The sequence below is a fragment of the Buteo buteo genome, chromosome 13 (assembly GCF_964188355.1).
Source record: "Buteo buteo chromosome 13, bButBut1.hap1.1, whole genome shotgun sequence".
Classification (NCBI taxonomy): Eukaryota; Metazoa; Chordata; class Aves; order Accipitriformes; family Accipitridae; genus Buteo; species Buteo buteo.
The window spans coordinates 12448221-12476154 of NC_134183.1; the positions used below are offsets into that span (position 1 = coordinate 12448221).

The 27934-nt window shown below is 42.6% G+C and overlaps 2 protein-coding genes across 10 annotated transcripts in view; one reads left to right on the forward strand and one right to left on the reverse strand.

Annotated features, from left to right (window-relative positions):
• Positions 1–12451, forward strand: part of TP53BP1 (tumor protein p53 binding protein 1) — a 38298-nt gene extending 25847 nt beyond the window's left edge. For 6 of the 8 annotated variants that reach the window (XM_075044798.1, XM_075044796.1, XM_075044799.1 and 3 more), the window contains 13 exons: positions 271–363; positions 1536–2037; positions 3851–4003; positions 5303–5595; positions 5930–6106; positions 6323–6744; positions 6873–7064; positions 7569–7772; positions 8325–8537; positions 9169–9263; positions 10265–10464; positions 11324–11469; positions 12111–12451. In XM_075044798.1, coding sequence (XP_074900899.1) covers positions 271–363; positions 1536–2037; positions 3851–4003; positions 5303–5595; positions 5930–6106; positions 6323–6744; positions 6873–7064; positions 7569–7772; positions 8325–8537; positions 9169–9263; positions 10265–10464; positions 11324–11469; positions 12111–12298 — 2878 coding nt within the window. In that variant the 3' untranslated portion in view covers positions 12299–12451. Of the gene's footprint in view, positions 1–270; positions 364–1535; positions 2038–3850; positions 4004–5302; positions 5596–5929; positions 6107–6322; positions 6745–6872; positions 7065–7568; positions 7773–8324; positions 8624–9168; positions 9264–10264; positions 10465–11323; positions 11470–12110 lie in introns of those variants that run through there. The other 2 variants (XM_075044797.1, XR_012652711.1) reach the window with 2 other exon arrangements.
• A 1229-nt stretch (positions 12452–13680) lies between these two features.
• Positions 13681–27475, reverse strand: TUBGCP4 (tubulin gamma complex component 4). 2 transcript variants are annotated; one of them, XM_075044803.1, is made up of 18 exons: positions 27374–27475; positions 27169–27297; positions 26467–26589; positions 25911–25964; positions 25455–25511; positions 24804–24883; positions 23900–24101; positions 21797–21962; positions 20523–20647; positions 19777–19827; positions 19239–19344; positions 18787–18894; positions 18413–18551; positions 17762–17939; positions 16688–16822; positions 15442–15558; positions 14844–14983; positions 13681–14525 (listed from the first exon to the last, which is right to left on the reverse strand). In XM_075044803.1, exons 1-18 carry the CDS (start codon positions 27449–27451, stop codon positions 14513–14515), a joined length of 2001 nt encoding a protein of 666 aa, XP_074900904.1. In that variant the 5' UTR covers positions 27452–27475; the 3' UTR covers positions 13681–14512. The 2 variants fall into 2 exon arrangements, with proteins under 2 accessions (XP_074900904.1, XP_074900905.1); XM_075044804.1 differs by lacking the exon at positions 19777–19827.
• Positions 27476–27934: the final 459 nt, after the last annotated feature.

Genomic DNA, 27934 nt, shown 5'->3' on the forward strand with positions numbered 1-27934 from the left:
AGTTTTCCACACTAAGTTTTCTGGAATTGTTACATTGCTCTTGGCTATTAGGGTGTCTGCAGAGATGACAAATGCTTATGCAATTGCAGCTTGTTTCTTCACCTCTGAGACTGACCATCTCACTCATTCTGTGGCTGTGTAGGTCAACAAGCTCAATATCAGTCCTTGCTTTCCCAAGGGGCTAGAAAACTCTTGTTTTACTGTATAAGGGATTTTCTCACTCCCTGATGCTTTTTTGTTTGTTTGTTTGTTTTAAATCTGCACTGCTAGCTCCCAGAAAGCATCATCTGTGTTTAGTCGTGTCTGTGAAGTTCGTCGAGAGGATGAGGCCAGAGGTCATGGTCTTTCCACTTCTCCATTTAGGTAACTCCTCACAGTCTTTGCCTGCCAGTCCTGGTTGGATTTATATGCACATGTGCACTTTCTACATCAAAGAAATTGCACTAAGTCATTATCTTTGGGTGACTTAGAAGGTTGGGGACAATGGGGTAAGTATAATAAGTACTGTATGTTTGTATCTCACATGGTAATCAGACTTACCTTTTTGACTGAGCAGCGTTGTGGTTCCAACTGGCTAATAAACTTTGGTAAAATCTGAGGCTTGAAAGAACTGAGATCATACTTAGAGCTGTTTAAATACCTTTTCCTTCTGTTCCAAGGTCTTCTGACCTATTGTGTGTGTTATTGTTTCTGCTATTGTCTCCTTTCCAAGTCCATCAATTTTTGCTGTCTCTGGTCACTTTGAAAAGGACTGTACTGCTGCATATCTTATGGTGATAAGGGTGCTGGCTGGAGGACCAGGCGTAGAAATCTCCTTCAGGGTTTTCCATTCTATCTTTTGATGGTGCACTGAGGTCTTAGTCTATGGAGAAAGAGTAACCTATATTTCAAGTGCATTGAACAGTTATACTGTTATACAGTTATACTAAACAGTTATACTAAAGATAGTAATGAATAGGGAATTCCAGTGCTGGGCGATGTACAGACAGAACAGAAGACAGTCACTCCTCAAAGCCCTCAAGTACGTGAAGGAAGCTAAATGTATACTTTAGTAAGGGTCAGTATACAGTCCCATATAGTACCTGATAAGACTTTTGACAGGGCAGACAAATTCTAATGAAAACGTTAGACAGCATTTGTGTTTATGCTCCTGCCTCTTCTCGCTAGGTGTGATTACCAGTTTCAAGCCAATGAAGCGCTGAAGCAGCCTGTAGTGACTTCAAGATGGCATAACTTCCAGAAGCATGTTACATAGTTGGTGCCTGATGTGTGGAGTATAGATTGCTTTATTAGTCTTTGGAAAAGCACCTAGTTCTCTGCAGGTGTCAGCCATTCTTCTTGCTACCATGCGACTTGCTTGAGAGATGTTGAAAGATTATTTTATAATTGGAGACTCATGGAGTTCTGTGCAATCTTAAGAAGCAACTGAATGACTGCCAGGGTTTCTTTTAATAGTGCTTTCACTTGGGTGGCAGCATATTGGTTGTCCTGCTTTTTTAATCAATAACTTTGATCTGTATGTAACTGGTTTGCAGGGGGAATCTGTTCAGTTTTCCTGGCCCACCAGAAGATGCTGAATTACAGAAAAATCCCAGTGGTTGGCAGTACCAGCAACAAAAGGCAGATGACAGTGGTGGACAGGTCCTAATTCCTCAGAGGATGCAGCAGGACTGCCATCAACAACCTTCTGGTGCAGAGGATGGGGACTCTGTGGAGACTGGTATTGTTAGCACTCAGACAGAAGAAGGGAGAAGAATGCAGAAGAAACCAAGTAAGGCTGTTAAAATTGATGAGAGCCAAGAGAGGTGGGCAAACACCAAGAATAAAGGGATTCAGACTATGGCAGAATGTCTTTTTGCTCCGACAACTGTTACAACAGCAACACAAACGTCAGAAGAAATCTGTAGACAGGTGGAAGTGGGAACCAGTATGTCTGGGCAAAGACCTGGGCGACAAGATGCGAATGTCCAAACTGAGGAGAGTGGGGAGAAGCTTGTGAATGCCTCTGGAGAAGACACAGACTCTCTGCACAGTCAGGTGGGACGAAGGCTGCCTGTATTTAATTTTACTGCTTTAGAACAGTAAAGTATCCCTTCAGCCAGTAAATTCACTAACAGTAGGTTCTCTGTCAAAAAAACCCCCAAAAGACCACTTTAAAGTCTTAATGTCACAGGCTTCCCTGTATCAACTGTACACAACTACTAAGGTAGCAATACTCAGTGGACAGCATAAATTTGGGAAGTAAATGTCTCCATATTTATTTTTTTGAAAAATGACAAGTTTTGGTTGGGTGGTTTTGTTTTGGGTTTTTTATGCGTCCAGATATAGTTACTGTAAAAAAAAAATAATCTTTTTTCGCTTTTTGTTGGATGGAGATGGGAGTTGCATGAAATTTTGAATGAAGGGTTTGATGCCTTCTGTTTTGCACCATCCAACTTCTGACAGCTTGTTCTGCCACTCCATCCAATGTCAATAGATGAACATGAGGGGAGAGCTCCTCCAGAGAAATGTTCTAACAAGATGAGTAACTTTGAATTAGTATTTCAGAAAGTATTGCAGACTCAAGAAAAATCACTGCTTTGCAGTTACATTTTGTATATTTTCTTGTGAACACAAAAGACTAGAAAAATGATTTTTTCTAAACTTGAGTTAAGAATAGTGTGTCCCCTGGGAAACAGGAGTTTAACAGGGCCATTAATATATATGCAGTGCAACATTGATGTGATATGCCTGAGATTCCACTGAGTGAAAGAGTATCAGAAGCCATGCTAAGCAAGTTTGCTGTTTCCTCCTTGAACTGCTATGATTTCCCTTCCTCTACCTGTCAAAAAAATGTGTTCAGTTCTCCCTTGTTTAGGGTCTCTTATGTTGTTGCATCAAATTTGTAACAAGATGCTGAAAGGTTCCTGTCACAACCCAGACTGGACGGACCAGGGAGTCGTGTTTAATTCTAAATTCCCTCAGGCTAAATTAAGGTGAAACGACACCAAATGATCAGTTACAGATTTTATTTGTGACAGAAGCAAACTGAACTGGGGAGGCATGGTAGTAGGTGACAGGGTTTCTCACAACAGGAATTGGCATAGGACTACTTCTGTAAACTGTGTAACCATATACATCAATTCAGGGAGTAAGGAGATTCCTCCCATTGAGTCACGAGGTTCGGAGTAGACCCCCTTGCTTTCCAGACTCCTCCTCAGAGAAGGGTCTAGGGGCAGCTGGATCTACTCTTATGTAGAGTCCCAGCCTTGGTCAACGGTTTACATCTTGAAACGGGTGAGGTGTAGGGATTGTGGAAAAGGAAAGAGAGAAGAAGATAGAGAAAGGAAGAAAGAAAGATTTCACTGGTCCTGGGTCCAGTGCAGCCGAGGGGTCCGGTCCCGGTGGGCCGGGCTTCAGTTTGTGTCCTTTTATCATCCTTGCCCCTCCTTAGGCGGGCACCCGAACTGGTGAGGCTAATGAGCAGTTTGTGAGCCTTTGGGCTTGGGGGTCGTTTGTGGAGTAACTTCTCCTTCCCTGCAGATATGGCGGTTGTTTGATCTTTGTATCAGAACAGCTCATCATAACAGGCAGGGAGCTGCGCACCCTCCAGCATGCCCTCCCCCTCCTGTTGCTGATGTCTGAGCTGATGGGCTTTTCACCTTGGTTCCTTGCTGTGCAGGGTTTGTCTTTAAGCAGAACTTGCCCCACCACAATGTTTGAGACATTAACTCTTTCAGTCTCTCACAGTTCCCTAACCCAGTACTTGAATGTGGTATGAAGAAACCATACTGCAGAGAAAGCTGTACCCAGAAATTATTTGCTTTTCTTTGTGGTCTGTTTTGTTTTTAATTTGTCCTGTTTATTACAGGGAGAGGAGGAGTTTAACCTTCTTCACCCACCCAAAGGCCGAGTTCAGCAACGCCACATGCGAACTATTCGAGAAGTGCGCACTGTTGTTACACGTGTTATAACAGATGTTTACTACATAAATGGTGCAGAAGTGGAACGAAAGGTAGTTGAGGTAAGTTCCTGTTTCCAGGGCTACACGTAATTATATGTTGGCTGAAAAGTAAAATTAATTAAAATGGGAATGTGTTGTGGCTGCAGAAAATGAATTGAGTGAACAAGTTGGCATGCTGTGATGACAAACTTTTCTTCATGAGCAAACATGTAGACCATTTAGTGCATGGCAAAAGCTGTGTATTTGTTGCTCGTGTATTTTGTGCCCATTACTGTATTCTGAAGACACACTGACTTTTTTTCTACCCAAAGAACTGAACAAAAGACTTCACTATGTGCATCCAACTGCTTTAAAATTCTTGGGGTTTTGTCAGAATAGAGAGATTTCAGAATAGGCAGAAATTCTATTAGTAAGCAAAAACCACTTCTGCCTGTAAAATTGAACTATGTAAGGTAGTTTAGCCTGTTTGCAGCTCAGCATCATTTTTAACCACACTTTTGAGTCCTGTGGACCAGATTCTATAAGAGGTCTACAAGAAGCAACTTAAAAACAAAAAAATAGCAAGCCTATTGTTAGTACACTTGTGTTGGTGTATGTCCATTCATTAATTGGAAAATCTTTAGGGAATCTCAAAAGGTAGCTGACATATGCTGATTTGGTGTGCAGAGTAATCATATTGGCCTGCTAGCAATAAAATTTTACTGCTGTTCTGGTATAAAAGTAAATAACATAAGAGTCTTGTGCTGTGTTGTTACAATGAGTAATGACACAAAAGGATAAATTAGTTCAGTGCAAAGCTTATCCTTTCACACCTGATATTACACATGAAATTGCTTATTGTAACATTAAAACAGAGAAGTTTCCTGAAATGTGCTTACATAGGTTGTGTAATCACAATCGTATAACTATTTCCAATGTATCTATCCATATTTGATATCACTATTTTGTAGATACATATTTTTATATCCATAAAACTTTAATGGCTCCAAGTGACCAGCTGTCTGAAACTGATCTTGGATTATTAGTAACCAAAGGCTGCTAATGTCTCATGTATTTGTTGCACTGTCACGCTCTTGAAGGCTGGGAATTACTCAAAGCCAGACGAATTTGATACCAACCAAGCTCTGTCCTGTTGACTGATTTCTTAATGTGACTTCTTTATATAGAGCAGCTACAGGCCTATAGTGAGAGAGACACTGTCTACCATTGATCAGTCCAGACTCAAATCTGCATGGCTATCTTCAGTTTCATGAATGTGGTCTCAACTTGTCTGCGCTTTTTCCTGGTGATTGTAGAGCTTCCATCTAGCAGGTGCATCACCTTTGGCGAACCTCCTTTTTTTATTTTTTTCCTCTTAAGGAAACTGAGGAGCCTGTAGTGGAGTGCCAGGAGTGTGAGACTGATACATCCTCCTCTAGAACTGCAGTGGGCTCGTCAATGACCTCAGGGGACCTTGGTGATGTCAGCTCCTTCTCATCGAAGGCCTCGAGCCTCCACCGTACATCCAGTGGAGCAAGCAGTGGTCACTCTGCCACACACAGTGGCAGCAGCAGCTCAGGGCGAGGAACTGGAGCTGTCAAAGGGAAAGTGTGTGGGACAGAAACTGGAGAATTTGCTTTACCCATTGGCAGAGGCGCCTTAGGAAAATTAAGGTATGTGCAGAGCCTTGGGAAAGGAAGAATAGATACTTTACAGAAGTGAACAGCTGGCTTGGGTGGCGTGTAAAGCAGGGTAGACCCTAAACCAAGAGTTTTCTGGGAAGGATCTGGCTTGATGAACAGAAATAAGGAGATAGTCTTTGCTTTCACCTCTCTTCTTCCTAAAAGAGTAGTTTGTTTCCTTGTGACACATTGCTTTGCCTAAGCTCGTTTCAGTTTAGCAGCAATGAGGCAAACTTCTTGACCAGTTGTGAGATCACAGAGAAAATGGGGGGATCCTAATGAGCTGGCTTCTCTTTTCAGAACAGTTAACTCAGAAATTCTCTAGCCCTAGGAAAGGAGCTGGTCAGCCAGCATCTCCGCTCAGAGTTAGCCAGGCAGGAGCGCTGCCTTGTGAGGAAGAGGAGGACTCTATGCCTGGCACTCGTCAGGGTGGCAGAGTACCTGTGACACCTCGTGGGCGAGGAAGAAGAGGCCGCCCGCCATCTCGAACAACAGGAACAAGGTACCCTGGAAAAAGGAGACTGTAACTTTAATTTGTGGCAGAGTAAGAGAATGGGGAGCTGCTGTCTTAACGTGACAGAGGAAAAGGAGCACTGAATGTTTCAGGAGCTATTTTTTGGTGATAGCATGTAGCAGCTGCAAGCATCTTACCCAACTATTCTTTGTTTAGTAACTGTTTTTCCTGATCCTTCTGGGACTGCTTTTCTTCTTTCTACAGAGATTTAGCTGGACTGCCAGGTGTGGAAGATCTCTCAACTACAGCATCACCTGAGGAAAAATCATTTACTCGTCCGGTTCGCCTGCCAGATGGAGGGGAGAAATCTGACACTTCTGGCTTCTGTGCCTTACGTCGAAGTGACTCTCCAGAAATCCCATTACAAATGGTGACTGGTCCTTCGGACTGTGCAGACTCATCCTCTGGGAGCAGCTTTGTGGGCCTCAGAGTTGTAGCAAAGTGGTCCTCAAATGGGTACTTCTATTCCGGGATGATTACCCAAGATGTTGGGGCAGGAAAGTACAAGCTGCTCTTTGATGATGGATATGAATGTGATGTGCTAGGAAAAGATATTTTACTCTGTGATCCTATCCCGCTGGAGACTGAGGTGACTGCACTCTCAGAGGATGAGTACTTTAGTGCAGGTAAGAGCAGTGCTTGAGCTCCATCCTTGGGTTTTCTGAGTTGCTGAATGAAATGGGAGATGGGTGCTTGTCCAGGAGGATAAGAAGCCTGGGTATAGTTGGTTAACGGGTGTTTTCTGTCTTGTCAGGTGTGGTGAAGGGACACCGGAAGGAGTCTGGAGAGCTATACTACTGCATTGAAAAGGAAGGCCAGAGGAAGTGGTACAAACGAATGGCTGTTATCCTGTCTCTGGAACAAGGAAATAAGCTCCGAGAGCAGTTTGGGCTAGGTCCTTATGAACCTGTCACCCCCTTGACAAAAGCAGCTGACATCAGCCTCGGTAAGGGGAGGTGCTGTTGAGCTGCTGGCTATGCTGTTCTGCATCTTGTGCCTTTATGATGATTCTAGTTCCTGATCTGAATTACTAATGTTTACATCTTTCTGGGTATTCATCAATGCTTTTGGTACTTCATAATGGGATCTTTGAGATCCTTTTATTCTTTTGTCTTGCTCAGAGACTTAGTGGTGTTGACTGGCTTGTGGAGAGTGGTCTGCTTCTAGGACAGTGATGCTTGCTGTACTCATTTACACTTGGTGGATGGCTGCTATGATACCAACTCTTCAGCCATACTGGGAGGAAAAGAGACAGGCAGGGTACAGGGCTTGAGAAGAAAGATACACAAATGAGATCTTTTTTTTTTTTCCTTGCTCTTCTCTGTCAGAGGGTGGTAGTGTGCACCTTCTAGGTACTATTGAGTTTAGCCACCTCTGTGCACCTAGGTATAGTGAAAGCTTACAGAGTTACGTGACAGCCAGTGACTAGTCTCTGCATACTATATTACAGATAATCTTGTGGAGGGGAAGCGGAAGCGACGTAGTAACCTTGGTTCTCCCAGCACTTCCAGCAGCAGCACAACTCCCACTCGTAAAGGGCAGGAGAGTCCGCGCATCCCACCAGGCACATTTTCTGGGAAAAGGAAACTTGTTGCTTCTGAAGATGAGAGATCCCCAGCTAAACGTGGCCGCAAGTCAGCAATAATAAAGCCTGGTGAGAACCTTATTTTCTGCTCTTAAACTTACATTCAGCTATTTCTCTATCTCCCTGGTATTTCTGTAATTGATCTTTCCACTTTCCATAAGCAAAAAGTAGATGAGGTTTGCTTGTTTGCCCTGCAGGATTCGAGACCAATTTTCCCTGGATGCATTCAGCAGCCAGATATTTTTAGCATAGTCTGAGTACTTACCTGCCATCTTTTCAGTTCTGCCTTTTAGAAATGTTGTGACTGGCCTCTCTCCTTTTTCTCTTTTCTTATCTGTTTAGTCAGTTCTGAAAGGCCTAGCTGTTAAAGGGACCCTTCACAGCATTAAGTGTTGTTTCAGGATGTTGATAGACTGGCAAACATTGTCCCATTAGTCATTCAGGTTTTGATTTGAAGACTCTACAACCAGAAAAGATGCCTACCTGTCCTAGTGTAATCCTAACCCAATCAGTCCTGCCTCCCTCTGTCTCCTCCAGTAAAATAACTTAAGCTGAACATATCCTAGGGTCTTTGTGCTGCACCTGACTTTTGAGACTCATGGTGCTTCTGTCTCTCTGCAGGGGCTGTGAGAGCTGGAGAGTTTGTAAGCACCTGTGACGGTGTAGATGCTGTAGACCCCCCAGTACTGGAGGATCATCATGGACCCTTGCCTCACAATAAGACCCTCTTTTTGGGCTATGCCTTTCTCCTCACCATGGCAACACCCAGTGACAAATTGGTCAATCACCAGAAGCCATCAGATGGTCCCACAGGGAGTAGTGAGGAGGAAGAAGGTGAGGCAAATCTTACCTATTGCATTTCCAGGTGGAATGCTGTGGCTTTAGGAAAAACACTGGATGCTGTCTGATCAGGCATTTGTGTGAGTGCTTGTTTTACCCTTTTGCTCTCTAATCCTTTGCAGAAAGGACCTAAGACTCAGTCTTTGTTTTAGAGAATTTACAGCCTGAAATGTGGCAAACATCAGTGATGATCATAGGGCTGTTCAGCAAGTTAAAGGTGTGAAAATTAGTGAGATCAGCAGTCTCAGAATAGTATAATACAAGAAGGAAGTTTTGAGATAGTCCTGGGAAACATAGGACTTGAAAGCACAAATGGGTTGCTCCAGTTTGCCTTTGCTAGGATGTTGCATGCAATGAACTGCAGCATGAAAAAGGTGACAAGGCGCTCACTTGGCTAGTTTGGCCAGTGCTGTGCTTCCCTTTCTGCTGCTGTTTTGGGGGTTTTGTTTTGTTTTGTTTTTTTTGTTTGGGTTTTTTTGACTCTTCCAAGGGTTTTCTCTAGAGATTCTTAGGAGAAAGGCTGGGGTCCCTTACTGGAATGGATGAGGGCTCTCTAGACTGAGGAGTGTACAGACATAAGCAGATAGATTATAGCCAAAAATTGAACTTTCTGTTTCTGCTGTAGAATTTTTAGAGATTACTCCATATGACAAACATTACATAGCACAGCAGCTGCGAGCAGGAGCTGGCTATATTCTGGAAGACTTCAATGAAACCCAGGTAAGGGCTCACTAATCTAGAACAATAGTCACAGAATAGTTGACATTGGGAGGAATTTCTGTAACTCATCTTGTCCAATCCCCCTGCTGAAAGCAGGATCAGGTAGAGCAGATTGCTTAGGTCCTTATCCAGTTGGGTTTTGAGTATCCTCAAGGATGGAAGCTCCACAACCTCTCTGGGCAGCTTGATCCCATGTTTGACCACCCCCAATTTAAAAAAAAAGAAAAAAAAAAGGGAATTTCCTGTATTTCAATTTGTACCTGTTGCTTCTTGTCCTTTTAGTAGATAACACCTGAGAAGAGTCTGGCTCTATCTTTTGTACACCCTCCTATGAGTCATGAATATGCATTGATAAGACCACCCAAGCCTTCCCTTCCTGAGCTTAAACAAGCTCAGTTCTCTCGGCTTCCTCTTGTATATCAGACGCTCCAATGCCTAGGTATCTTAGTGGCCCTTGGCTGGGCCTGCTCCAGTATGTCTTGTGGTTTTTGTTGTACTGTGGAACCTAGGAGTGGATGCAGTACTCCAGATGGGGTCTCACCACAGGTCTGTGCCTCAGACAAGAGCTCTTTGCTTTTCACTTACTAGATCTACTTGGACAACTAATTTCACTGTCACTTTTACTTTAGATTTTTAATAGAGAGGGTAAATTGTTCTTGAAGCATCTTGCCTGAGGCTGCAGAATCTTCTCTAGTGACTTACTGAGTTGCAAACTAAAAGATGAATCTTCTCCTTTGTCTGAACTAGAAGAGATAGTTTTGATAGAAAAAATAGGCAGAGTTCTTGCCTGTGAACTGCATGGCTTGGAACAGGTGATTGCTATAGGTACTCCTGATTTCAGAATCTGTTTATCTAATCTAATTCACCTTTCACATAATGTGGCTGTGAAAATCAGGGTTTTGATTGTTTTCTTCTTTATAGTGTTTAGTAGCAGGATAACTTCTGGGGTTTTTTTTGCAAGCATTGTCTCCAGTTTACATGTCCTTTTATTTCCCCTGAAGTGTAATGCAGCATATCAGTGTCTTTTAATTGCGGACCAGCATTGTCGAACTCGGAAATACTTGCTGTGCCTTGCCAGAGGGATCCCTTGTGTGTCTCATATCTGGGTCCATGATAGCTGTCATGCTAACCAGCTTCAAAATTACCGGAATTACCTTTTGCCAGCTGGCTATAGCCTCCAGGAACAAAAATTGCTAGAATGGTAAGTGCCAAATAACTATGATTTGAGTCCACAGACCAAGGATTTAGAGAGAATTGTTATGTTTGGGAGGCTCTTTAATGTTACAAGTACTGAAGATGTCCCTAGTACTGCTCCCCATGCTTTCCCTTCCATATAGGAACAGCACTTCCATCTCTTTCCTTGGATTTACAGTGACCTCTAACACCAAGGTACATTTGGGTGCCGTATACAGAAAAGACAGTTTCCTGAGAAGTAGGAAAGATGTCTGTCTCCTCATGAGGAAGACGGAATTCAGGCAAGGCTTCCCACACACTTGGCTGACTTCTCCAATTGCTCAGAAATGGATAAAGGAGAGCAATATTACTGCAGTTTCCTTTTCCTTTGGTACGTTTTGAAGCCAGCTTCTGCATTTTCTACGGAGTCCAATCCAGTATGTCTGCTCTAAGAGTACAATTGTCAGGTCAGACTCCTCAGGCAAGGTGAGGGGTGGACAAAAGCAGTTTGTAAATCTCTGTGGGCTTTGGGCAGGAGACTGATGCCTGCCTGCCTGCTCAGCTGTGTCAAAGCAGAGGCATTTTGGATATGCACAGAAAAGATGGTTCAGGGTTAAGAAGGAGTTTAGCCTAACTTTTTGGATTTAGGCTGCTGCACACAACCCTCACCAATGTTGTCTAGCTCTGTTTTACTATCTATAAACAGAAGATAGTTGCTCCAAGTATTTCAGGAGGGTTGGTAAGAGAACAGGTCACTGTATGCAAGATATTCAAAGAACCAATATGGGAGCCAATCAGGTGACTAGAAGTAGTAGATAATGGTCCTCAAATAAATTCCCAGACTACTGGATATTCTTAGCAGTCTGCATTTCTCTTTTATTCTACAGGCACCCACGAGAAAACCCATTCCATAACCTGAAGGTTCTCCTGGTGTCAGACCAGCAGCAGAACTTCCTGGATCTGTGGTCTGAAATCCTCATGACAGGGGGAGCAGCATCTGTTAAACAGCATTACTCAAACGCTCACAACAAAGGTACTCATTGGCAAGTTTCTTGGGCCTCGTATTTGGGGATCCCATGCCACTGTGGTCTCTAGTATGACTTAAAACCACTTAGGATGGTTTACAAAGTTGTCTATAAGCATAAAGGAAGGGAAAACGCAGACACTAGCTCTCTGCTTGAATGTAATCTAGAAGATTACATCTAGAAGACCTACCTTCCAGAGGAGATGTTGCAGCAATTTGGGATACAAGCTGTCAGCTACCAGCCTATGTTGAAAGGGGGAAATAGGCAACAGTTGCTCCTGGACCGTCTGTAGGGCACTAAAATTGTGCTTCCTTGTCCTTCTGAACTCAGCTGTCTCTCCCTCTCCATATGGGATGTAGGCCCTCATTCTTGCAGCCTGAGGTCAGGGCTCATGGTTATCTAGTCCTGCCTGTAATGTTGGCTACTGGTTTTCTGTTAATCTCTATCTGGACTAGAGGGAATCTTGTACTTGCAAGGTGCAGTGTTGCTGTAAAGCATGTCTTAACTTTTTACAAAGAGAATTCACTGGCTAGGAATGAGAGGACATGGAAGAGAGATTTGTAGTGGTGAAACACACTGATCTGCTGCTGCAGAGAAGATCTGTTTTCTTCTTTTCACCTGATAGATGCCTGTCTTTCTTCCTGTGCAGATATTGCTTTGGGTGTTTATGATGTGGTGGTGACTGATTTTTCCTGCCCAGCTGGTGTCTTGAAGTGTGCAGAAGCTTTACGGCTGCCTGTTGTCTCGCAAGAGTGGGTGATCCAGAGCCTTATTGCTGGGGAGAGGGTAGGCTACAGCAAGCATCCAAAATATAAACATGACTATGTCCCCCACTAACCTAAAACTTTGCCCTGCTGTCCTACTGTTGTGCAGACTGTGTTTTAATCAGGTTTTAAATGTTTGTGTAATTGGACAGTGTGCATGAATTATTGTATATAGTTTTATCTGCTGGACTTTTATGATGAAATAAATGTTCAATCTCTTGTGGTAGCTGTTGGGACTGTCATTTATCTAAACTTATTCCAGACTGTGCCTCCAGAGGAGGGCAGAAAGAAGAGAAATGCTTACATTTCTCTGAGCTGAATAGCACTAAATATTCTAGTTTCAGTAAAGACTGGCCTCAACACAAAGACAATTATAAAAAGGGAAAGGGGTGTTCTCAACTAGCAGCCTATATTTTACAGATGTGAATACCCTATGATCATGTTCAGCACTTCTTTTTGTTAGAATAGCATGTTGTGTACTCCTCCAGCTTGCTATTGCTCCTTTCCATTAATTTCATCAAGATGTTGCTGAAGCAACTGGTAAGAATTTATAGGAGAGAGTGCCATTTTGCTTTGGCTACCCCTCTTTTTTTCCTTTTGTGACTATGGGCATTAACCTGCCCTAGTGCAGACTACCTAAGTCAAGATATAGACACAGGGACCTAGGACAACTCAGCTAGTGGGAGACTGAGGTACAAAGAGTACGTTAGTGCTGTGTATTTTTGTTTAAATGGTAATGGGGTAAATCATCTGCTGCTGAGCTGCTGCATTCACAACCAGGCACTTCATCTTAGCAGTTAACTGGCATAAAAGGCAACAGCTGAGTTTGACAGCTCTTCACTCCAACAATGCTATAGGCTAGAGGTATACCCAGGCCTCCCTCCAGCCTTGTACACAGTCTTTACTCCCCTGCTTCAAAAGTGTAAGTCTTTCTTGATGTATATTTTTTCCCCTATTGTTTCCTAGCTCAGTCACCTTCTGACTGTGTTGGTCTATAAATCCCACATCCAAACTTTGACACCCTTTCTGCAGTTTTCTAGCTTTTTTCATGGTCACATGGTTTTAAACTTTGCATCAGGCATAGTCCTACCACAAACAGCTATAGTGCATTGAAGATGGCAGGCCTTACACTTGCTCTGTGTTGTTACTGTGTCTTTCTGAGTGAGCAGAGATTCCCTCCCCACCCTGCTTCGTGAGATCTGCAGCTGACTTCCTGGCAGCCTTTGTGTTCATATTTCGAAACCTGGTACTATACCCCAGTGACAGACCTTCTGCTGCTGCTCATCCAAATGGACTTATGGCAAGATGGTCTGTTTGTTACAGCAATGCTAGGAAATCTTAGTAACATGCAAGAAGTTCTGCCAGATACTGCTTTTCACTGAAATAGGATGCTGTGCCACTCTAATCCCTTTGCACTTGGGTGCAGACATTGACAATACTCCACATAACTGCATGACAAGATGGTTTTATTTTGGTTCAGTAGGATAGTCACTAGTAATATTCCAAATAGCCTTCAATGAAAACAGTACATTTAGAGCTGGCATCCTAATTAAGTTTCTCCCTAGTTTTAGTTCTAGCACACTTTTCTGTGAGCAGAGGGAGCTTTGTACTTTGAACAGGGCAAAGCTACTTCTGTCTTGATGTGCATAACTTTAGCACACAAAATCTATTTTTATAGAGAAAGCATGTGACATCACTAGTGGCTCCTTTACCTATACAGATATGCTAGAACAGTGCACTGTATAAGAGATTTTTCAAATATATTCCTTCTTCCCTCCACCTTCACCTCAAACGGCTATTGCAGTTGTTTCATTTACCTGGAAGTATGTATTTGATTAACAGACACTGTGTACTGTAAATCAGTTTACTGCACAAGTGGAACTTCTGCATACAGCCAAAACTTCATTCATAGTCAAGAACAATAGACTTCTTCTTCCACACTCCAACTTGCAAAGGATCATAGTCCAGCTGAAGCATCAAGACATGATAATTCTTGTTGCTTTTTCACTTTCTGAAGAGGCACAGACTGCCTCCTTAGAAGCATTTATAAGTATATGCAGGGCTGCAGAAAGCATGTTTTTACTAGTTCAGAAAAAATGGAGTAGCTTTCTGCAATCACTGGGCAGCCTCACGTAAGTGGCACTTCCTGCCAATTTCTTCTGAAATGGTGGTTCACCAGGCAAGAGCCAGCTACAGAGAAACACAGCTGAGTGCAAACTCTCCAAAACCACCCCATTTCCACTGCTTGAGGGTCATTGGTCACAGCCTGAAGAAAAGGACTTGGTGCTTAAACCCCAAAACTGCAAGAGAAGGGTACAATATTAACTACATGTTGAAAAGAATGCCCTTTATCAACCCCCCTGAACATTCTTCAGCCAGTATGAGCTAGCAGCTAGTTCAACTTTGTGCCAAAACAAACTCAAAAGGGGAGAAAGCATATGAAAGACAAAAATGAAGTCATGCTGGCTTGTTTCATTTCTGTCATAGTATTTAGCAACACTTTGCTTCTAACTGTTTTGGCTTACACAATCAATAAAAATTACTTGCGATCATTTAGATCACTTTGTACTTCAAGTACCTCAGCACAATGCTACAAGCAACCCTGAAGATACTCCTACCTGCCCAAGGTTCCTCCAGCCTGGGTGTAGTATTTGTTATAATCCAAGCGTAGCAGCAGTTGAGCTAAGTCAGAGTTTATCTGATGGTTGCGAACACTAGAGAGAATCTTGAAGAGAAGTGATGACTGACGACTGAATCCCTACAAATTAGAAGTAGTCAGTTCTGGGCATTCTCAAGAGAGAAAGCAAGCAAGCAAGCCTTTCATCTCTGTTACTGCCTAAACAATCCCTTAACAGCCTGAAGAAAAGAATCACTGCAAGAGAAGTGATGCCTGTGGTCCAGTATAAGGTAAGCTGTCAGCTGCGAGAATTATTGGGTGTTAGGTATCGAAAAGGAGGGGTAGAGGCACCGACTGATATCCATCCACCTCCTTTCTACTCCAATAGGGTAATTTCTGCATATCTGTCCATACTCCTCCTCTCTGTGCATATAGAATTTTAAACTCAGGAACAGTTGATTAATGAAAATCATTGCAAGCACTCATATAGAATGTCTCAGCTTAAACTCATTCCTGTTATACAGCTGTTAAAGCCAAGATGACTGCTTAGGCAAATGTTTGCATGGGAGAAGAACAGGTCCATATAAACATAGATTCACCTTCACCAAAATACTGAGTTGTGCAGCTCCCCGTTCATCTAATGGGCCCAGATTCTGACTGACCAGAGAACAAAAACTGTGACAAAGATCCAGAATTTCATTTAAGCAGTGGAAAACCTGCATAGGATAAGAAGTAGAAAGTAGGAGTTTAAACAAGAGTTCAAACGCAGACAAAGCTGTTCTTAGTACCTGAAAAATTGCAGTTTTCATAATCAAGATGTTACTGATACCATGTTTCTCAATCAGCAAGGAAGATGTTAAAGCACCTGTAGCATTTTTGTAAGGTTTCCTATGGAAAAAGGACTTAAATCCCCACCCCCAACCTTTTGCAGACATTACCGGGTAAACAGCAATTGGCATGAGCCATCCACATACGCACAGAAGTTGAACATTGGCTTCCCTATCCAACCAGCAGGCCATTCTTGCAGCTTCGGCATTGAGAAGGAAGAATAAAGAACAGCAAGAGCTGTGGTTCAAGGCCTTGGTTTCACTGTTCACAAAACTTAGAATTTCTTTTGTATCAGTTGGTCAAGGAAATTTGCATTCAAGAGCATTAAGAAACCCCAAATGCCTCACAGACATAACTACTGGAACACTTAAAAGTTCCAGACTGGATAATCAGTATTCTGCCACCTTTATACTATAGTCTCATAGACTGACCAAATAATAATGAAACAGACAAGGTCTGCGTTCCCAGTTTTATTTGGGACTTTTTGTGAGGCTATATGTTTAAAAAAAAAATACGGGCAACATTGTAACATATTTTTTTACTAAAACAACAATAAAAAAGACCCTTAAAGTCCACTCAGGAACATATCAACTATTTTTATCCTCTAAAGTATAAGTAAGAAAGGGAATTTTTCCTAATCTAATGAATTTCAGAATGAGTCCCGCAGGAATACAGTTCCCAGCACTATGCTAACTAGTACTTTAATAAAATTGCCTGTGAGAAAAATATAGCAACAAAAATTAAGTTAATAAGATTAACAGAACACTGGAATAATCTTGATTTAAAATTGCCAGGAATGCAGCATCCACACTTACCCACTGTAAATTAAGTGATCTTAATTCAATTATCTGTTCTAGTTTATACCTGCTTTATTCCTAGAATTGTAGTCTGTGCTCTGCAGGAGATTATGACTGATCTGTTTTAAAAGAGATGGTTTGTCCTATCTGTTCACAAAAGGTGTATTTCTTAGGGCAGCTGGAGAATTTGTAGAAAAAGGTGAAAACAAGACCTACTTACAGGTTTTAGGAGGATGAAAGACTGAGCCAAGAGGTTACTTAAGAAATGATCATGAGCCAACCGTATACTCTCAAAATCTCGTGTGGCATTTATCTGCTGCAGAAGCTGTGAGAACTGAGATTCCAGTACATCCACCTGATGGATATGTAAGAAAGCTCATTAGTATCTTGAGGAATGGGAGTACTTCAGACCAGCCAGAAGTTTTCTGTAAGCAACTTACTTTCCTTATTGCTACTCTTACCTTAGAGGCTGAGGATCACCTTCTCTCTGCCTCCTGAATGGGGATTTATATACAACAGCAATACATAATGGGGCGACACACACACAATTTTTGATACCTAAGTATTATCTAAGTAGAAAGGGAAATGGTCACTTTCTTTAAGATTAACTATTGAAAAAGTATATAGCTAGCATGTAAACAAAGATATTTGATTGTAGTCATCTCTGAATTTTACACCGGGAGATAGTATTTGGAATCTCAGGGCAAAGGCTGCAGTGCAAAAGCTCAGCCACATTACTCTGGAGAATTTAGAAAGCCAGGTCCCCTCAATTCACCTGTTATGGCTATTAACAAAATGATATGCAATTCTCACAAAATCATACTACTAGGAACTAGTGTTTACATTTGAAAAGTCTCTTTTTTTACTTTAAAGTGTCAGAATATGGCTTCTTTCAATTCTTAAAAAAAAAACCAACAAAAAACCCAAACCAACTTGTCACTTAACTCAAACTGGAGTTCACTTAAAGGGGCAAGGGAAGAAGCCAGGATGGTATCTTAATGATGCTACTTCAGAGATGACTGTGGCTTCTCACAAATATTTAGTAGCACTAGAGAGCCAAAACGCCTGCATTTCCAGTAACACTCACTGATTCACAAGTCCAGAAACTTTGTAATTGTAGCACTAAGTCTGGGAACTCAGAAAAAGTTCTAGAGTTGTTCCAAAGGAAATCCTGATTTCCTTAAGGTACAAAGAACCTGAACCCTGAAAGGCAGGACTTTAGTGCTCTTCCCTCCATTCATTTCTGCCAGTTCCTGATTAACTGATACAGTTTACCTTTCTCTATAATCCTGACCTGCAGATAATACTGAAGATTGTCCACGAGGAAAGCCATGTGATCCCTCAGACGCCACTTGATGGCATCAGTTCTGTTAGATTTCAGGTGTTTGCGTTGCATCTGGAGAGCCCAACAGTGCTGTAGTTCAGCCTGGACTCGTCGCACACTCAGCAGGTATTTGAACACAACATTGTACCTACAGTCAAAAAATACAAAGTTGTTTAAGATGAAAATCTTCCTTGGGTGCTGGTACTAGAGAACATAACTGCAAGATGGAAAAAGAAACAGGAGGTGGCTGCCTGCCAACAGACAGGATGGGTCAGGTGATAGCCCATCTCAGAGTAACAGATTTCTGCTTGTATTGGTCACTGACCTAAAAATTACAAAGTTAATTTCACTGTCAGGAGGGAAGAGCTGACAATGCTTTGTCAAAGTAGCACTCTGTAAAATAGTGCAGATTTGTCAGCATCTTGCAGATCTTACTGTCGTTACAACAAGTATCCTCAATATGAATAAGTGGAAAGAGTCATTTCACAGTTCAAGGAGCAAGATAAAGTATTATAGCTCTACCTTTCTCTCCATGGAGAGGAAAAATCCCCAACACATTAGTGAGTGCCTGAGATCAGGGAACATATAGATGAATATACAAAGACCATACCTAGTACTTACTTCTCCAGAACAGCAGGAGTAAAGAGAATGTGTAGTGGCCATTGAACTTTGTAAGAAAGGCCCAGAGCTGCCCATCCAGATGCAGGGGCTTCACGTGGAGATAACTCCCGGGAAGGCCCTTCACGAGTCTGAGAAGTATCTGGAAACAAATGAGGTGCTGAATTAAGTCATCTTCTTAGTCAAGACAACCATGGCAAGGAAGAAAAGGGGAAAGAACAGAATAAGAAGAGCAAAAGCAGACTAGGCCATCACATAGGGCTCCAAAGGGAACAAAGTTATTATTTCTTTAACTTCAGAGAAGGGTCAGTAATAAGACTTGAGAACAAGATCATCATCTGCCCTCTTAACTCATGACTAAAAATGCAAGTAGATACCTTTATGCTCCTTTCCATGATACTCAATGGTTAAGTGAAGCAGGGGAAGAAGGTTGTCATCATCTAACAGCACCTTATGAGCAGACTGTTGAAATGCAACGTTGACATCTGACAAGAAAGCACAGATAGTAACACAAGATGATGCAGATAGTGCTAGTTTTGCATCCATTAATTATTTATGCTAGGCCATAAAAGACTACACTGACATGCTATTTCCACTAGTTTTATTTAATTCCAGTCTCAAATATGGAGAGAAACCTGCCATCTGAAAGTTTCTGAGATGTTATTTTCACCTACTCCGTGAGACATTCTAATCCAAAAGTGCTGTTTCTTTCAAAACGAATTACAATATCTGGAGGATAAGCTAGAGCTCTTCTGTACTGGACGTGGCTAACCATTTTCCTGCTATACCAGAGCAAGGACAGTTTGGTAAGTGAATAAGCAACACTCACCATGTTCAGTTACAGCCGTAGGTGGTGTTTTTAACATATGCTGTGCAGTGTCAATGAAGGCCTGAAACAGCTCACCTCTTCCCAAAAGGTAAAAGTCTTTTATAATCTGTGGAGATAATTTTTTTGTGTATAAGCATATCAATAACTGAGCAGAAATTTTAAGCATCCTAGCTGATAGCATCTATTTTCATTATTGCTTGGATAACTTCTGCCATTTGAAAACACAGCTGGAGAGCTCTGAATTTCATCCAGTGCCCAAAAAGTCTATGCTGCCTTTGCTTCAAGATGCAAACCATGAAACCACATACACATACCCCTCTAACTCTGTCTCTGCCCAAGTTCTATCACTCTGTGCTCATTCTTGAGACCTGGAAAATGAAAACAGCTTTACCTAAAAGAAGAAAGCGTAGAATCCAAGACAGTAAAGTATTTAAAGGGAAAGAGCCATTAAAAAAGAAAGAAAGAAAGAAAAAGAAAGAAAGAAAGAAAGAAAGAAATTTAAACTGCTGTAGCAAAAACAAGCTAGCAGTTACATTACCTTCAGTTGTCCTAGTAAATCTGATTCCTCCACCATCAGTTTCCAAAGATGCTAGTGAGGAAACAAAAACCAAACAAAACAAAAGAAACCTCCTCTCAGATTTATCTAAACCCATTCAGTGAGAACAGTAGCTGTCTCAAAATACTTGTGATGCATACAAAAAAGCACCTATATAAAATGCTGTATAAAGCACATGAGAACAAACTAAGAATCCTGTGTGTAGGCAGCCCATGCTACTAGTTAGAACACTCTTGATGTATACCAGCAAGAAACTCTGCCTAAGAAACATGAAGAACCATGACAAAAAAATAAGTAAATTCTTACAAAATCAGTTCCACCCTAGCTTTGTTCTCACTTCTGTAACCTCCCCATCTTCTCAGGTTCCCCCCCACCTCAAATTAAAAAAAGATTAAGATTGCCAAAGCAAAGAATTTGTCCAGCGAGACACCATCTAATATGCTGAAAGCATGATGAAAAGTTCTGAAGTTGTTTCAAGTGAAATAAAAAAATACATAAAAATTCCCTTCTTTCCCCTGTGAAAGCGCGTAGTATTTGTTAATGTCCTTTTGTCATTAGAAGTTGGGGTACCATGAAGCTCTGAGCCCCATAAGAACATGAAAGCTACCTGCAGTGTTCACGTGCTTGTTCAATCACTGATTCTAAAGAGCGCCCTTCTTTTCCCAGTCATTCACAAAACTGAAGAGCTCCTCAGGCTGTACAGTAGCTATCCTTCCTAGGATCCTTACCTCAGCAACAGTGCTCCGTATCCAGTCAACCACTGATTCAAAGTCCACCAAACTAAAGAGCGGTTGCTGCTTGAGTCGATGTAGCTCTGCTGCAAAAGTGTCCTCCTGGTTTTTTAGGATGGAGCCTGTGCAGCAATGAGAAAAATGTTTTGGACAATAAAAAGAAATACTATTTGGAGAAGAGCAGACCCCTTCCAGCACAGTGGGGCAGAAAGGCTGTCCAGGCAGCACCATCTCAGGTCTGGTGAGGAATGTGAAGTTGAGGAGGTCTCAAAGTACAAGTACCAAGGTACAAGATTGCTGCTACAAGTACAGTTATGGTATAGACACTTGACATGGCAGTGCTGTAGTATCAGTAAAAACCCAAGATATTTTCTATGTAAATGATTGCCACTAACAGCCCTTTTTCTAGGACTGAGCTAGATCTTTGAGCTCTCAACTTTTCTGTGACATTAACCAGTTGGTTTGGTTCTCCGCCTGCCCCTGCCCCTTTCAAATCTACCCTACTGCTTGAACTTAGGGATTATTTTTTTTTAACCAACTAAGCTTGAAGACCAATTTCTTTTCACCTTGCTTCTGCTAAGGCAAGAAAACAGTCCAATTTAATTGGTCCTTTGTTCTCCGCAATGTTGCTCAAGTCATTTGAGTACTTTGCCTGGACAAGCTCAAGATAGAGCCTCCACAGCAGTCCTCCCCAATTGGTGTAGGAATATGTTTCCAAAACCATCTCCAGTATAAATTTGTCAGGCTCTCAAAGAGAACCATCAGCTGGAATTGTCTCTCTCTTGCTGACTTAAAGGCTCCATCTTGATAATTTGTCTTCCACTGTGACCTTTGGGACCACCTTGCAATTAATCTCGTTTGTGGATGTATTTTAATCCTATGGCACCATTCTGCAACATACATACTCGGAGCAAGCTGTGTCCTTGTGTCTGTCTGCACCCTTCAGGGACAAGGATGCAAACTGAAAAGAAAACATGACCTTTGCTATTGCTTTATTTATCCAGAGCAAATCACATGGTGACTTCTTGCTGGAAACTTGGAGACTATGTTTGGAAAGTGTTATTATTTACTCATCCTGTTCTTATACCACTCCCTCGGAATCAATCAGAAGCAGAACACTGGGACCACTGCTCTGTCCTGGCACAACCATCTCTATGTTCTGAAGAAATCAGCCAATAGTGACTGTTGAGGAATTCGTTAATACAGCATTTTGGAAGATACTTGTCAGTCACTCATAATTGAGCAAAGACCACAAGGAAGATGTTCCTTACCTTTTCTGGTCAGGTTAACGTTTTGATTCTCAAACATCTGCACAGATTCACCCACAAAGAGGATTTTCTCAGCCACCCGCACAGGAATGTATGAAGGCAGCATTTCTACTCGCAGAGAAAACTGTTTTAGAGATGGAGCTAACATGTTCTCCTCCTCAATCAAGCGCTGTCAGAGACCCCAGGGGAAAGACATCAAGCAAAAAAAGTGTGAGAAAACCAGGCAGAAAAGGTGTATAAAGGGGTGGGGGAATCCAAGTACATTGGAAGTAAGCAGAAAGGTGGCAATCCTAATTTGCATTGTTTAAGTAAGCCTGCAAACTTCTTTAGACTTCTGGTACGCTAGCATATCTCCCTAGAGAAGATACTGCTTTCATCAGGAGAAGCTAATACTTTGTGGAATAGCAGCAAATTGGCTCTGCCAAAGGATAATGTTACATCAGCAAAAGGAATTTTTGTTGCAATTCATTACACTAGGTTTTTTGCATCCATAACAATGTTAATTAGCAGTACCAAAAATAATCCTCCCTTACACCCATTCCTGTATGTTTTAACACTGCTAGAGCACTTGTGATACAGGCCAAATGTAAACACCTCCACTAGTAAGCAGACAGGTTAAAGATCTGAATGCTTCCTAGCATAAATTAAGCAATTTTCTCAGTTCCTGCAAAAGGTGTTTAAATCAATACAGCAATCATTAACTTTTTTCTGAATGTATTAATAAAGGACTCCCAAGTACGGAGGCAAGACTTTCCTTCAGAGAAGTAATACTGATTATTTCATTTGGCTTTCTTGTTATTGGAGAATTAGGTTCATTAGTCCATAATCCAAAAAACACCATGCTAACAAATTTTTGAGAACGTTTGCCACCTATAGAATTCCTCCTTTTAAGAGGAGAGTTCATTGTACTGTATACTGATGTTAGCAGCTTGGCAATTCTTTTCTTAAGATTCTTCTGACACTTTTAGATGAGGAAATACCCAAGTATTTTATCGGTCTATCCCGTCAACACTCAGGATTTCTTATTTTACTCTCTGACTGAAGAATTGCCAACACTGGTAAGTCAATAATATTGAAGAAGAGAGTTAATTAGGCTCTCTCGCTGTCATCTTCTTAATGCCTACATTTTCCACCATAGATCTAGAAGACTCACCAATTTTCACATTATTCCTATATCTGATATAGTGAAATAATAGATTTTTCACTAACTGCCTTTTAAAGTTCCCCCTTGTTTTCACCTGTGTGTAGTCTGTCCTCAGCAGAGACTGTTTGTACAGGGCACCTAATTAGTATGCAATACAGTGTTTCAGGGGTGAATCTTCTGTGTGTTCACAGCCAAGGCGCATGCAGCACACTAACACCATGGGTGCCCATCAAATGTTTTCTCACAGTAAACTAGAGTATGAATTTACAGAGTTGCAGTTGCTCCCCACTGCTTCCTGATGCAGACACTATTCAGATGCAGAGTGTGGAAGATTACTCCATTGAGAAAGCTGCTTTGCACAAGGGCGCTCTAATGGTATGCCATCTACATGAGGAGTTACCACATTTCACCAGTATACTGGCAGGTTGCTCCCTTGCTTAACTTAGCACCCTGGACATGTTCTTAGCGGCCTCTTGACTCTCACATAGCACATTTTACGCAGTAATGTCAGTAATATTACCCTGTTAGGTAACATTTGCACAACAAATGGTTGTGCAAGAAAGGTACCTGACCCAGCTGCCAATAGAAAGGGTGCAAGTCAACACCCAAGCTCCCCACACCATCTCCTTTGCAACTGCTCACACTACCACCAATGCCTATGTTGAGCAGATCACAGTGTTGACCATAAGGAATCAGAAAAGAGTCAGTCAGGAGCAGGGTGAGTACAGCAGTTCCAATTACCTGACATCAGCATCTACAGATTCCATCTACAGGGCTTTCTGCCCTGAGATTGCCCAACTGTGCCAAACGATATGTCTCTGTCCTTTATGCCTAGCTGCAACCTATTACAATATTCTGTCTCAATATATGTCCAGTCTAGCATAGCTCACACTAAAGCAGAAGACATTTCTTCTTTAGCTCCCTAAGGACTGAAGGATGCCAAGCTATGACTTTGGTCTTACCAGGTCCTGCAGTTCTCGTAGCTGTTTTCCTGTAAGTCCTCCAATTCCTAGGTCATCATCATCTTCTTCGGGTTGGCTAGGGACATTCCCAGAAGAGGGGCCCTGTTTGATAAAGAACTCTTCATGTTGGTCTAGTAGCAATCCATGCAGCATCCAGGCAGAGAGCTGCTTATACATGACTCCATGACACACAGCCAGAATCCTGAGGTCAAGAGAAACAGACAGTGGGACCTTTGCATGCAGTGATCAAAACCTCATTGTTCATCATTCTGGAAAGTCCAGTTAGTCAGCCAGGCAATACGGCGAGTGCTAAATAGCTAATGTGGAATTTTAAATTTATTTTTTTTTTAAACAGAGAAAGGTGGACTGATCACTTGCAAAACTGAACTAACATATCCTCTGAATATGTGACTTCTCCACTGAGATCTACTAGTATACCAGAAGTATAAGTAAGTTTGCAGTGGCTTCCCAGTCCTGCTGTTTCTACTCAATTACCATTTCAGCATGAACACAAGTTGTCTTTTAAGTAGTCTGACTTTCTCCCCAAGGACATACAAACCTAGCAACACTCACCCAGTCACATTTATCCTTTTGAAGGATCAAAACCCAGTAACAGGTCTACCACATGCAAAACAGTTCATGTAGACCTCAAAAGAAGAAAAAACATAAGGTCTGAACTTTCCTCAGCCCTAAGTCCAAAGTATGGAGAAAGCCTTAATTCCTGCCATAAGTCTGCTTTAGATAAATAATGGGGACTGTGACAGTTTTCCCTGCATGTTACTCCTACTTTTATATCATGCAAGCCTGTTTCGCATGTACTGTTTTCAAAAGTAAGATAAACACTTTGACGCTAACTCCAGTTACTACAGCAGAATGAAATAATAGCTTTACTGTATCTACATACTTTTCAAGAGCACTGCGAACTGGAGGCAACCCCCCACAGCTATGTTTGTGGACTGTCTCCAATATCTGACATCCATGAATCTGCAGAAAGAAAACATGTTTAGACCAGGTCTGTTATTTGAATCTGTACTGACCTTTTCAGACATTTAAACACTATGCTTTTGGCTAACAAGAAAATGCCTTAACAAGCTGCACAAGTCTTACAGAAAGAAAGATGTAACATAGTCCATGTAGTGAAGAGGCCTTCTATGTGTGGCTCTACACCCAAGCTTCTCTCAAGAATTTCCCTTAATAAAAAGTAAGCATCTCTGGATTCTGAACACATTAGCTTCTCCCCCCGCCCCCCCCAAGTGACGGTGCGAGAAAACAGACTCAGAAAAAAAGAAATTCCAACCAGCAGCACCTTGTACTATGAAATGTATTGTGATTATAAAATGCAAGTAATCAAAGATCATACTGATAATGAAAAAGTCAAATCCAATGTAAATGGATTTGCAAAATAGTTATTCAATACTTACAGTAGTACTAGGAATGGGGCACCCATTACTGAAACCACATTCTTTCCTAGTATTAAAGGTCTGGGATGGGGGCAGAAAGAACTTTGTTAGCTAAAAAGGAAACTTAAGAGAAACTAGCTACAATTTTACTGTACCTTCTGAGTCTTGATCTGTTCCACCATGACCATCACAGAGGGGAAAAGTAACTGAAACTGCAGAACCAGGAGCAAAAATATTTAATTAGGTTGCTATGCAAGGGAGAGAGAAAACCTATACTTGAGTAAGTGTGGATAGCAGCTGATTAAAATAATTTAGTGAAACTATCATCTTGCTTTCCCCATAGATTAGAAACATGAAATCTCTAGGAAGTAGGTCCTCCCTCCACTGGACCAAGATGCAGTGGACACAGGCAGTAAGGAATATGCAAGGGTCAAGGTAGAGGACCTAAGCTTTGCGTCAAAGTGCAAGTGATCCTCTGAGCATGATTAAGGGACTACAAATGTAGAGGCGTTGAAAAGACTAACCTGTATTTATCCCACCCACTTTCTTATTAGACTCAAGGAGTGATAAGAGTAACCAAAGAGCACTACCTGTTTATTAACATGACATACCTGGTCCAAGGAGTAATTAACATGTGAGATGGAAAGATGCGGGTCGGCCAGAAACTGTAAGAACAACAAAGCAATTAATGAAAATTAAAATTAGGTATGGTTAAGTTAAAAAGCATGTTTGGCTCTATATTACAAACCTTTAGTTCCCACAGCTTTTTTTTGCTGCCACGTATTCTTGGGCTGTGTCCCATTTTAGGCTATAGCAACCACTGGATGGTCACAGTAGCCAAGATACAACAGCTGCTAATCTAGCGGAGATTAATCAAAACCTTTACAACTGAAAACAGAAGTCACAATAGTCTGAGACAGCACTGGGCTCTGAGGAAGATGGGGCACTTACTGAATTGAAGGCAGAAGGGACTTAATGCTTATTTGAATGAAGAGTCATGTACAGTGGCATCTCACAGGAATAATTTGGAAGCCACCCCTGATGTGGAAAGGAAAATACCATGTCTCCTCTTTAGCTACTACTACTTAGCACATTAATTGCAGAAATGACAACGTTCCAATCTGTCAGCAACAGGACAGCCTGTTGTTCCAAGTCTCTCTCCTTTACCTCTTGTTCGAGGTCAAGTAGTGCCTGTCGATATGGCTGCAGCACTGAATCAAGACCTGTGCAGAAGGCTCGCAAATAAATGCCATGTAATCCACTCTGGTTTTGCTGAGATGGATGATGGTCCTGAAACCGAACAATAAAATCTACATCAGCTCCCCAGTGCAGGTCTAAAGAGTAATGGAGATGCTGTGCCAGCAGCCAGTGGTCCACACATGTTGAAATGCACCTTAGCCCACCAGAAAACGCCCAGAAAACAACCCAGAAGTTTGGCACAAGGAGAGTTACTTGAGCAGAGTTTTATTTAGCTCTTCTGGGGACATATGCAAGTGCTGGGAACCACTGGTAACTTCAGTGCTTCTTTGTACTTATGTACGCCTCTGGGATCTCAAAGCTCTTCACAAACTGTGAGGAGGACTCGCTACAACACAGGGATGAGCATCCTGTACAGTTCACAAACCCTGGCCAGTCTGCAGTGGCCAGGAATTACTACTGCGTGCTTCCCCAAGCATGAGATTTTACATTTGGTCCATCCTTGGCTGTTCTGCGCCCTCCCTTATTTGCACCGCGCAGAGCTTTCTGGAGCTCTGCTCGGGGAAGCGCATTTGTTTGTGCTAGCGCGGATATGCGCTGCGGAACATCAGCCTGGCCGGACCGGGATCCGCCGCGCTCCGCCCGGGAAACAGAGGGGAGCGGAGGCCCCACCTGCTGCTGTACGTGTCCCGTGTACTGCTCCACGAATTCGGCGAAGCGGATGTAGTCGGTGCCGAGGCGGCAGAGCCGGTTCAGGACGCTGGTCTCGCTGGGGTGCAGGAACGGCAGTTCCTGAGAGACCTGAGGGGGGGAAAGAGCGGTGAGGGCAGGGCGGGGCGGGGCGCGCCGTGGGGGGCCCGGCGGGCCCGGGCCGTACCTGCAGGCCGCCGCGCTTGCTCCAGGTGAAGGCCGCCCCCGGGTACCCGCTCAGCGCCAGCAGCAGCTCGTGGATCATCCTGCCGCGCGGCGCCGCGCGGGCTGCTGGGAGCCGCGCAAGGGCCGCCGGGAAGGGCGGGCCCACGCGGCGGCGCCAGCGGCGCCTGGCGGAAGTGGGGAGTCAGCGGGGGCGGCCGGCAGGCCCGCGTCGTGAGGGGCGCCCTGGCCGCTCTTGGGGCGCGTTGGCGTGGGGCGGGAGGGCGGCTGAGTAAGGTGGGGGGCTGTGGTGGCAAGTGCTGGTCCGGAAGGTCCCTTCCAGGACAGCAGCGAATCCGCAGCCTTCCAGGTTGATTCTTGGTTTTGGCGTGCCTTACCGGGTTTCTTTATCAGTTTCTCATGTTATTTGTCAGTGTTTTATCAATGCCGGTCTTACCTTTCTCTGCCTACCGTATTGCTTTCCTTCACCTTTTCTTGTAACCCGGGTAGTCTTTTAATCAAAGCTGCCTACTTTCAAGATTGTGGAGTTGTCTGACAAACTGGTTTTTAGCAATCCCCTTTTCAT

Excerpts from the sequence above, each read along its gene's own strand:
- TUBGCP4 (XM_075044803.1), bottom strand. The coding sequence starts at position 27,451 with ATGATCCACGAGCTGCTGCTGGCGCTGAGCGGGTACCCGGGGGCGGCC. Across the intron at positions 25,965-26,466 it reads TACTTGACCTCGAACAAGAG|TTTCTGGCCGACCCGCATCT; the intron begins GTAAAGGAGAGA and ends TTGTTCTTACAG. Across the intron at positions 19,345-19,776 it reads ATTTACTAGGACAACTGAAG|ATTATAAAAGACTTTTACCT; the intron begins GTAATGTAACTG and ends TTATCTCCACAG.